General features: G+C 45.8%; 1 protein-coding gene across 2 annotated transcripts in view; it reads right to left on the reverse strand.

Moving 5' to 3' along the window:
* VPS39 (VPS39 subunit of HOPS complex) overlaps positions 1-7746 on the reverse strand; it is a 41070-nt gene extending 33324 nt beyond the window's left edge. Inside the window, exons 1-6 of one of the 2 annotated variants that reach the window (XM_039536620.1) lie at positions 7530-7745; positions 5099-5164; positions 3618-3682; positions 2709-2751; positions 2211-2261; positions 1453-1547 (exon numbers count right to left, since the gene is read on the reverse strand). In XM_039536620.1, the coding sequence (XP_039392554.1) occupies positions 1453-1547; positions 2211-2261; positions 2709-2751; positions 3618-3682; positions 5099-5164; positions 7530-7602 (393 nt within the window). In that variant the 5' untranslated portion in view covers positions 7603-7745. Of the gene's footprint in view, positions 1-1452; positions 1548-2210; positions 2262-2708; positions 2752-3617; positions 3683-5098; positions 5165-7529 lie in introns of both variants that reach the window. The other variant, XM_039536622.1, reaches the window with a different exon arrangement.
* Between the last annotated feature and the right edge of the window lie 3107 nt (positions 7747-10853).

The raw sequence follows: 10853 nt of genomic DNA on the forward strand, positions 1-10853 counted from the left end.
TGCTAGGTGCTGTACAAACAAACAAAGGCACTGTCTTTCCCCAAGACCCTTCAGTCAACAAGAAAGAAGTTGTTTGTACCTTTTTCTCCTACTCTAAGTGGTCAATGGTGTTTTGCTGTCCCCAGTTGCCCTTCCACCTCAACATTAGTTAATTAATTGCTTGACAGCATCATGGTAGGAATATGAATATGGAGAGGGCAGTGCCTTACATATCAGCTCCAAGAGGGGTTCCACATGGAGTTAAGCAGGGTGGGAGAAAAAGACAGCAGGTGGAAAATAATATTACTGGTGAAGTGGAAAGGACTGTGGCAATATGAAAAAGACAAGGACAGATAAGCATTAGAAATTGGCATTAGTCAGGACCTTGAATGTAAAGACAAAAAGCTTGACACTTATATGGTGAAGGAGTGGAGAACAAGGGAGTCAAAGAAAGGGAGACATGATCATATTAATGAACAAATATGATCTAAGGGCCTATGTTTTGTATACTAGTTAATTAGAACAGTTTATTGACAAGAAGCACCACCACAAGCACATGCTATGTCAGACACCCACATACAAAAAGTACACCCAATTATAACAAGACACTTTGTAACGCTTGGATTTGCATGTTTCGTAAGATTTAGCATTAGCTCTATGTTAACACTAGAAGCCCAAGACTAAATAATTATGAGAAAATGTTTATCACTGGGCAAAAGTTTCAGCTTGCCTAATTACAAAGACCAAGCTACCTGTGAAGAGTAAATCAAAGCACTAGAGGTACACCATCAACTTAAGTCTCCTCTAGCTATGAGCAAGGCTTGGGGACCAAAGTACAGGTAAATTGATGAACTGATTTACGTCTAAATAAGAGACCATTTTTATAAGACCATAGGACCCGGATGAAGGACCACCTTATCCTTATGGAACATTATATAGATTGAATCAGCCATTAGTGTCTCCAAGACACTTTAGGTTAACGTAATTGTTACCAGAAACAATCTTCAGAGAAAGATGATGAAGTGAAAATTCAAAGAATCACTCAAATGGTGGTTTCATTACTTTTGTAAGCCCCATTTTAAGTCCCAAGATGGGGACGGCTTCCAAATGAAAAAAGCACTTGAAGACCCCTTTAAAAATCTCATCACTTAGGATGAAAATTCAGTTGAGTCTTGAATCAATGGGTGAAACGCCGAAATTACAACCAAGTGTACTCTTACAAAGTGGAGGGAGGGAGGGACCAAGACCAACATTTTTAAAACTTGGTACCTGGAGTGAAGTCCATTGTTAAACATGTAAATAAGTAGCCTGATTTTCAGAAGTGCTGAACCCCAACATCTCCTAATTTCTCATATAATATAACGTTATTTTCACTTTAAATTTAACATACCAAACCCTCTGAGAAATTTGAAAGTTAGTCCTTGTTATGAGACTTTGTCAGAACGCTTGCAACATTAACCTGCCTCCACTTACCTGTAAGTCACAGGTGAACAGAGATGCACCTTTTGCCTTCGAGACTGTGGTGATTTGTTGAAATGTCAACAGGTCGTGGACATAAATGTTATTTTCTGTTATAGACAAAATTCCTAATTATTGTTCAATAATTTAAAACATGCAACTCATTTTTAATTTACACAAACTATCACAAAACACTTTATAAATTTAAGTACGTTTACAAAGCAGATCCAAACTAGTGAGAGAAATTAAGTGTTTCAGGATAGGAAGGGGACGGGTTTTTTCCCACCCAGACAATTTGAAAACAATCAGTGAGGCAGAGACAAAAAGGTTTCTGGGTTGCAGAAGACTCTCACACCAACCGTGGCAAGACTGCATGAAGGAACCAAGAATGGGTGCTAACAAGCAAACAAAGTGGAAGTAGGACAGAAGAGAAAGCAGGCCACAGCAAGTTCATGATGGAAGCTCTTATATTATATATATGGGGAGAGGGATAGCTCAGTGGTTTGAGCATTGGCCTGCTAAACCCAGGGTTGTGAGTTCAATCCTTGAGGGGGCCACTTAGGGATCTGGGGCAAAAATTGGTCCTGCTAGTGAAGGCAGGGGGCTGGACTCGATGACCTTTCAAGGTCCCTTCCAGTTCTAGGAGATAGGGAATAATTGGAGATATACCAATTTAAAAAAAAAAAAAGACCATTTTGAACTGGCTCCTGAAATTTGTGGGAGGTGAATAGAGTTGAAAGTTGGAGCTGGTGTGGTCAAGTTTTTGTACGCACGAGAACGCAGGCAGCAGCATTCTACACATGCTGGAGTCGGGAGAGCTGGGACTTGGAGGTCAAAAAGGAGGGAGTTGTACCGTAAGTAAAAAGAGACAAGGAAGATCATAATTCAAGAATAAGTTCACCCAACATACAGTACTCAAAATTCTTGCATAAGTTATTTGAATATTAGTGGTCTATTCCCCAGATGTCTTTACTGGCTTAAGAGTAGCCCAGCTGCTTCTTAACACTTCCCTGCAAATTAGAGGCCTGAATTCTAGACTCAAGGACTTTTCAACAACTAGACCCTCATGCAGGTGTGAAGGACCACCCCAAATCAAGAAGGTGGCAAACTGTTTTAAGAATAAGCCTTGGAGTGTGAATTATTCACTTTCCTTGGTACAACAAATGGATAGTCTGTACTGGGGGGCGGGGGAGGAGCGGGGTTCATGCTCAGCCAAGTAATTGCACCAAAAAAAAGAATTAATTGAATACTAAAACATATTCTTCACTTACCTAACAAACTGACCAGAATTTTAAACTGGGAAACAACATGAATCTGAAAAGAGAATTGTAATAAAGCAACATCTCTACAAGCCAAACACTCTTCCCTGCCCCCCACCCCTCAACTTGGATAGAGATTTAATTAGTCTATGCAAATAGTTTTATTTACCCACATAAGGCAATGAAGATGGGGCTACTGTTACTTTCTGTGCGGCATTCCTCCAGCTACTGTACAATCCCGCACCTATACTCATGAAATGTCTGATAAAGCTAGCTTACATTGTTTATATCCTTTCCTAGTGAGAAAGGATAACAACATAGATCCCTTTAAAAAGATTTAACCATGTTCTGGTGCCTTACCAATAAAAGGATGTAAACGATTCCTTAAAAACTATTGTTCTTCTTCAGTGAAAAGGCAAGGTGCTCTACTACAGTGATACATTCAATGTGCTCACATCTATAGAAATTAAAATGGTAATAAAACTGACAGCAAGTCAGTAAACAGCTATTCTAGATTCCAGCATCTAATAGCCAAAACAATATTTGCACTTTAATAGCATGTTTCATCTAAGGAGATCAAGTGCTTTACTTCATTAGTTCTCTCACCAGGTCAGACAGCAATGTATTATCTCCATCGTACAAATATATATGATTTGCTGGAGGTCACAGTGATTCAGTGAGTCAGGAAAAGAACCCAGGAGTCCTAACTCCAAGTCATCTGCTGTAACCACCAAACCAAGTTCCTTCCTACTGTAGGAAGAGACTGTGGACAAATGCACAGTTAGGCTAGTCTGTGCCACACAAAGTTTACTGTTTAAAAAAAAAGCCTTCTGGAGATTCCAGATTAAAGTATTTCACATTGCACCCTCTTAGTGGATACACTGGCAATTTTCCCCAATGTCAACAACTGCCATTTCCTACCTGCTGAATCTTTTTTGAGAAGTTCTTGTTGGATTTCTCTAGTGTCACTTCAAATCTGTTGCAACCTACCAAGCAGAGTAACGAGTAACATAAAATCACAGTTGCCTTTAGATTTATTACTGCATAAACCTTTACTCTAAATCCCACAAAATTATAGCAGATATCGAATTAAGCAGCTAATGCCAGAAGATTGCAAGTCTTGTAAGACACGTGTGCTTCCTTTTTCTTAAAACAGTTTGGGGGATCTGAGGTTATCATACATATCTAGCTGGGGATTCCAAAAACATGGTTTAACTTCATGAAGTCAGCAAATCTGAAGATCCCATCATTAGCTAAAACCTTGCCTTGTAATCTCAGATCCTAATATAATTTAATTAAATATTTTAAAACCCCAGGCTATGAATACAGCCCTAAAGCACCTTTTTTCCCTGCCAATCAAATACCAGCAACTCATATCTCCAGGAAGCACATCACTGCAAGATGGACAAAGAATAAAACACTTCACTACAAGGGTTTAAAAGGAGTTTTATGGATACAAACTTACAGCCACTTTCTGATGATGTAACCTCTCCTGGTATTGATGCAAAAAGGGGGAGAAATTTACCAAGTGAGACAAAAGACACTAGCAACCCAAGTCAGCATAATCTATTGAAACAGACTGCCTATGGAGGCTGGGAAAAATGAGCTGGAATTAGGGTTTAGTAATCCAAGTGGTTACAACAGAAATAGCATCCTTCTGAGAGCAGGTGTAATTTGGGGCAGATGTGCCACACCTTTTTACTTTTTAATCCAAGGAGCTATTAAATTAGGAACCCTTAATAGTATAGCATTCTGCACATTATAACTGGTAAATAGCTGAGATATAAATCTGTTTAACATGAGTAATTTTATATCTGATTCTAAATACAATAGGCGCTCTTTGTGACGTCACCAGAATGGACTAAGGTCACTTGTGACCGCTTCCTCAAAAGACAGAGAGGGAAGTACTTTTTGGTCTAGATTAGAATGTTAAGATTCTGAACCAGGTTTAATTTTATTATGTATATTGATCAAGATGTTGGGCCTCGCCTTTTAATTAAGTTGCCCTTTTACTGCATTGCCAATCTGATCTATTCACTAGGTTCTGTTAGAGTTTATGCATGGTGGGTATTGTATTCATGCACATTACACTAATTTACTGTAAATACAAATGTGGAAACCATTATAGTTCAGAGATTAGTATTAACTTTGGTGGAATCATGAGAGAAAGGATAATTTTTAAAGCAGATGGTAAACTCTGTAAGACAGTAAACAGAGAAGAAGGAAAGGAAGATCTGTACATAGTGCAGTGGCCCTGTATAAACATTTTCATAAGCTATAGGTGACAAAGTCTGCTGTTTAGTATACTAAATGTACCAGGATTATTAGAGTCACTGAAGAGTTAAGAATGATACATTGGCATAATACTGCACAAAAGCTTGACTTTGTTTGTACAAGCTCACCTATATCCTTCCTGATCCTGTAAAGGAGAAGATGCCCTTGTTTGGTGCCAACGAGCAGCCATTCCTCTGTAAGATAAGAGAATTTTTATCAGTACCAATAAGAATACGACTCCCCGCTAAAATTAATCTGAAAATTCTTCATCTTCTTAAACTGAAGTCCATTGTTGAATGGTCCAAAACATACTAAGGCAAATTTCAGCTGGGGAACGTGCATGGCTCTGCCATTGTTTCCCTAGAGCAGGGGTAGGCAAACATTTTGGCCCAAGGGCCACATCTCAGCATGGAAATTGTATGGTGGGCCATGAATGCTCATGAAATTGGGGGTGGGGTGCAGGAGGGGGTGTGGGCTCTGGGGTGCAGGAGGGTGGGACTGATGGGTTCAGAGGGTGGGAGGGGGTAAGGGGTGCAGGCTCCAGGCGGAGCTTACCTCAAGCAGCTCCCAGAAGCAGCAGCTTGTCCCCCCTCTAGCTCATATGCGGAGGCACAGCCAGGTGGCTCTGCACGCTGCCCCATATGCAGGTGCCATCCCTGCAGCTCCCATTGGCCCTGTTTGCTAGCCATTGGGAGCTGCGGGGGCAGTGCTTGGGGAGGGGGCACTGTGCGGAGCCCCCAGCTGCCTGTACACGTAGGAGCCGGAGGGTGAACGTGCTACTGCTTCCGGAAGTCACGCAGAGCAAGCCCCTGACCCACGCTCACTGGCAGGAGCTCAAGGGCCGGATTAAGACATCTGAAGGGCTGGATGCAACCCCTGGGCTATAGTTTGCCCACTCCTGTCCTAGAGGAAGTGCTTAAACATGGAGTAACCTTTGTTTTGGGAAACAAACATTTTCAGGGATCAGGAAGTATGAAACACAGCCCCACACAGGAGCCTACTTGCTCATAATTAGGGCCCTACCAAATTTACAGCCATGAAAAACGTGTCATGGACTGTGAAATCTGGTCTTTTGTGTGCTTTTACCCCATACTATACAGATTTCACAGGGGAGACCACTGTTTCTCAAATTGGAGGTCCTGACCCAAAAGGCAGTTGAAGGTGGTGGGGGGTGGAGGAGTTCGCAAGGTTATTTTAGAGGAGTCATGGTATTGCCACCCTTACTTCTGCACTGCCTTCAGAGCTGGGCAGCTGTTACTGAGGGCCCAGCTCTGCAGGCAACAGCTCAGAAGTAAGGGTGGCAATACTATAACATGCCGTCCTTACTTCTGTGCTGCTGCTTGAGAAGGCTCTGCCTTCCAAGCTGGGATCTCAGCTAGCAGCTGCTGCTCTCCAGCTGCCCAAGCCTGAAGGCGGCGCTGCCACCAGCAACAGTGCAGAAGTAAGGGTAGCAGTACCACAACCCTCACTACAATAACCTTGCAATCCCCCCACGACTCCTTTTCAGGTCACAACCCCTACAATTACAACACCATGAAATTTCAGATTTAAATAGCGAAAATCATGAAATTTCAGATTTTATACTACTGTAAGTATTCACTGCACCATCTACAGTAATAATAGTTACTTTAATTGTCACTTAGGTCTGATCTACACTTAAAATTTGAGTCAACATAGGTTGGTGTAGCTCTGAGCAACATAGCTAACTCCCAGGGTAGATGCTGCTAGTTCAATGGAAAAATGTTTCCATGAACCTAGCTAACCTCACTTGGGGGGGGGGGGGGTGTTACCTACACCAATGGAAAAGCCCCTTCTGCCAGCAAAGATTGCATCTACACTGACTTTTCATCAGCATAGCTACAGTGCTGTGGTTATGCCCGTAGTCCCATAACATACACATAGCCTTAGGTAACAGTTCTAACCCACCAGGTCAGATTGTTTTGTATTTAAGACCCAAAGTATGGGTTTATTCACAAATAAAACACACCAGGTAGGGCAAGGCAAAGTGACACTTCTTGTGCTATACTACAACACATTTTCTACCATTCACACTCACGCTTAACAGACAATGGAGAAAGAAAACAAGACCAGAACAAAAAATTCCAGAACAAGAAACAAACCTATTCAAGTGTCAGAGACACTGATAGAAACTGAGCGCACCCAGATGAGTCAGTTCACCCAAATGTTTAAAAAACAGACTCATACACAGACCAAAGTGTGTCACTTCTACTACCCTTCAAAAAAAAAAAAAAAAAAAAAGCTTTGATGGGTGGAGGCTACAAATCCCACTTCAGCCCCCACTCTCTCTGTTCCCTGTAACAGGGGTTCAATCCCCGCAGGCCGTAGCCCTGAGCCTAGGGTGACCAGACAGCAAATCGTGACGGGGGCGGGGGGTAAGCCTATATAAGAAAAAGACCCAAAAATCGGGACTGTCCCGATCTGGTCACCCTACACGCTCAAGGTGGGTCACACAAGTGGTTTATAGAGACCCCAAAATTCACCACAAAGTCTGGATCGTATGTTTTTAGAAAGAGCTTCGGGAGCCGCCCCGCCGCTCACCCCAGGCTGCCAGACAGTCTATCTGCAGCGGCAGCTTCTCCAGGATCGGCACCGGCTCGAAGGCGTCGTGCATGGCGGCAGCTCTCCGCGCTCGCTGCGGGCTGGTAGCGCCACCTCAGCCGCGCCCCCGGGCCGGCCAGGCGGGAGGCTGCTGCTGCGTCTCCCCCACGCGGGGCCCCCGCGGCCCCAAATACAGGCCCAGCTAGTCCCAACCCTTCCCAGCAGCCCCCGCGCCCAGCCCGTTCCGCTTCCCTACTGGAGCCCCGCCCACAAGCTCCGCCTCCTCTGCAGGGCAAGCTCCGCCCCCAGCTCCTTTCCCGCCACAGGCACCACCCCCTCCCCGAGCCTGCGGCCTCGCGCCGTGGGTGCCGCCCGCTCACGGCTCCTCCCCCCACCCGCAAGGCCTGTGCCCCTTAGAGGCGCCTCCCCTGGACTCCGCTCCAGGGCCCTTCCCTCCCCCGCGCACGGGGAGAATCACCCCGGCTGCCAGCCCGGCCTGCCCCCCTCCCCGGCACTGCCCCCGCCCAGGCACTGCCCATGCACGTGGGGGGCCGCCCGCCCCGCCGCTCCGAGCTCGTCTGCGCGCTGGGACTGTCACTTCTCAGCGGCGTGACCGCAAAGCAAACCCGCTGTTCACCAGGAGTAACGTGCAACCTGCTCGCTGCAGCGGGAGCCAAGCGGCCAGGAACCCAGCCCCTGAAAGCCATGAACGTCCCGTCCCGCTTAATAGGTATGGGGGGTAGAAACACCGAAGGCTGCTGCCTCCTTAAATAGGTACAATGCTCGTTCCTTCAGTGCTGCTCAGCTTGGCAGAATCATCCAGCCAACATCCTTGCAGCCCTAGGCCACGAAGCAGCAAGTACTAGGGCACATAGGAAGGCATCCAGTTAAAACACAAGCGCTAGCGCAGGGAGTTCAAGCTAATGTTTACTTCTGACCCTTTCCCCCAACTTTTAAGATACCAAGAGCCTGCCGGGGGTGCAGACTCCCTCATACCCAGACCCTCCCATCAAGCCTCACTCCACCACACTCAGAACCCCCGTCTTCCTCTGCACCTAGACCACCCTGATGAACCACTGTACCCGGCTCCTCCCCACCCCCCAACCAGCTGCATCTGGATTCCCCACTGAACCCCCCACATCCATACCCCCTTGCCAAGCTCTATCCCCACAACACCCAGACTCCCCACACACACACACTCTGAGCCCCAACCACCTTCATCTGGATGGCCCTGTAGAGTCTCATTACCGTTTCATCCAGAACCCCACCCCCCAGCCCCTGTGCATCCAGATCCCCCCACACCCATAACCCCCAATGAGCCACCCAGACTGCTCCACACAGAACCCTCTTAACCCACACTTGGATCTACGACACACTCAGATCCTGCCTTGCTGAGCCTGCCTGCCCCCAGCTGGTGAACCTGGCAGAGAGGGGCAGGCCTGGCACTTGTGCTGTGTCATGGTTAGGGGCAGCCTCACCACTCAGTCTGTGTCCCAGTGGGGAGCTGCACAGGGATCTCCCACCTGTAGTCCCCAATGTCATACTGAAGCCTCCACCTTTAACAAATAAAATTCACAGAATTTTAAAATACTGTGTGCAGAATTTTTTTTTTTTTAAATAGTGCAGAATTCCCTCAAGAGTAACCACTTGCACTATTATGAAGTGCCCTACTTCTCATAAGACTACTCTCAAATATAAGATGGTACAGCATGGCAGTCAGGCAGTCTTCGGCAGCATGCCTGCGGGCAGTCCGCTGTCGACACAGATTCGGCGGCATTTCCTGTGGGTGATCTGACAGGCCGTGCCTTCAGCACCCTCCGCCAAATTGCCGCAGAAGCCACGGGACTGGCAGACCTCCCGCAGAAACGTTGCCAACGGCTGCTTGACTCCCGCCCTCACGGCGACCGGCACACCATCCCCTGCAGCTTGCCGCCCCAGGCACGCGCTTGCTGCTCTGATGCCTGGAGCCGCTCCTGGAATACATACTGAAACACAGCGTGCATTTTGTTGATTAGGTGTAGTATCCATCCACAGGATGGAGAGACAGGTTCAATATTGAATCAATCTACTGCTTGAGAAGAGTCGATTAACAGCATGGATCACGAGCCCATCATAGCTGTTGGCTAATAGTATGCGATCTCTGCTATATTTATTCTACTCAAACCTCTTGCACACCTAGCCCGTTTTACCACTTTTGAAAGTTGTTTGAAATACGTCTTATATTTGAATTTTGAATCTAAGCTATGTCCTAGACAACCATCTCAAGAGCTTTTAAACCAGCACGTGACATCACCATTATTGCTGAGCTTCATTTATAACAGGGAATCAGACAACTATTAGAAAGGATTCAGAGACGAGGTAAAGAAGATAGCAGGCACCTGAGGGTTAAAAGGGAAATAGTAAACTAGAACTTGACTATTGTTTAAAGAAGCCAAGTTCCTTGCAACTCTTTTGAAGAACAAAGAATATTATCTGTCCATTTCCCATCACAAAGCAGAGCTGCTCAGCAAAAGGAATCAAACTGAGTTAGGTCCTTCCAATGCCTTGGCCTAGGTTTTGTTAAAAACACACAACCATCTCCATGTTGCAGTTCCAGGGCAGGTGATGATTCTTTGTTCCATTCACCTTTAAAATCAAACAAGAGTTAAAGAAAATATGAAGACTAGTACAGAAGCGCCAGTTAGCAGCACCATAGGAGCCAGCAAACAGAGCCAAAAAACAGGAATTTGAGTGTAGAGCTGTTAGAGATGAGAGGGAGGCAAGCCCCTGTTTCTTAAGGGCAGGGATTAAATTCTTGAGAATCTGTTTGCTTGCTAGTTTGCTTTCTGTTTTTCAGTTTGCAGAGGCTGGTAGGGGCAGAGTGCTGTGAGAGAAACAGAGCCTTTGATCATAACAGAGCCCTGATTAGCGGGCCCAGCCAAGCAGCCAGCCAGCAGCAGGAGATAGCAAACAGAGCAGAAAATGGAGTCTGGGAGAGGGGTGTGGTGTTTTGAGCTTGCAGGGCTTTTTCCCCCTTGACAGGAGTTTAGGCGGGAACGCTATGACAGACACAAAGGCAGCAGTGGTAGTGATCCAAGGAATGGAAGAAACAGTGAAGATGACTGGATGTGGACGCTGCGGGATGTACATTATCCTGGAGTGGGTACCCAAAGAGCCCGAAAACTTCATTTGTATGAAGTGCCGCCTGATAGAGCTGAAGGAAGAGAAGATCCAAGGTTTGGAGATGCAGGTGTAAACTATGGTTGAGTTTCAAAGGGGATTCAAGCAGATGAATGGAAGGCGAGAGAAGGCAGAAGGGAAAACTCAAGACTCACAGATGGAAGC

This window comes from Mauremys reevesii, linkage group 4, assembly GCF_016161935.1.
Source record: "Mauremys reevesii isolate NIE-2019 linkage group 4, ASM1616193v1, whole genome shotgun sequence".
NCBI lineage: Eukaryota > Metazoa > Chordata > Testudines > Geoemydidae > Mauremys > Mauremys reevesii.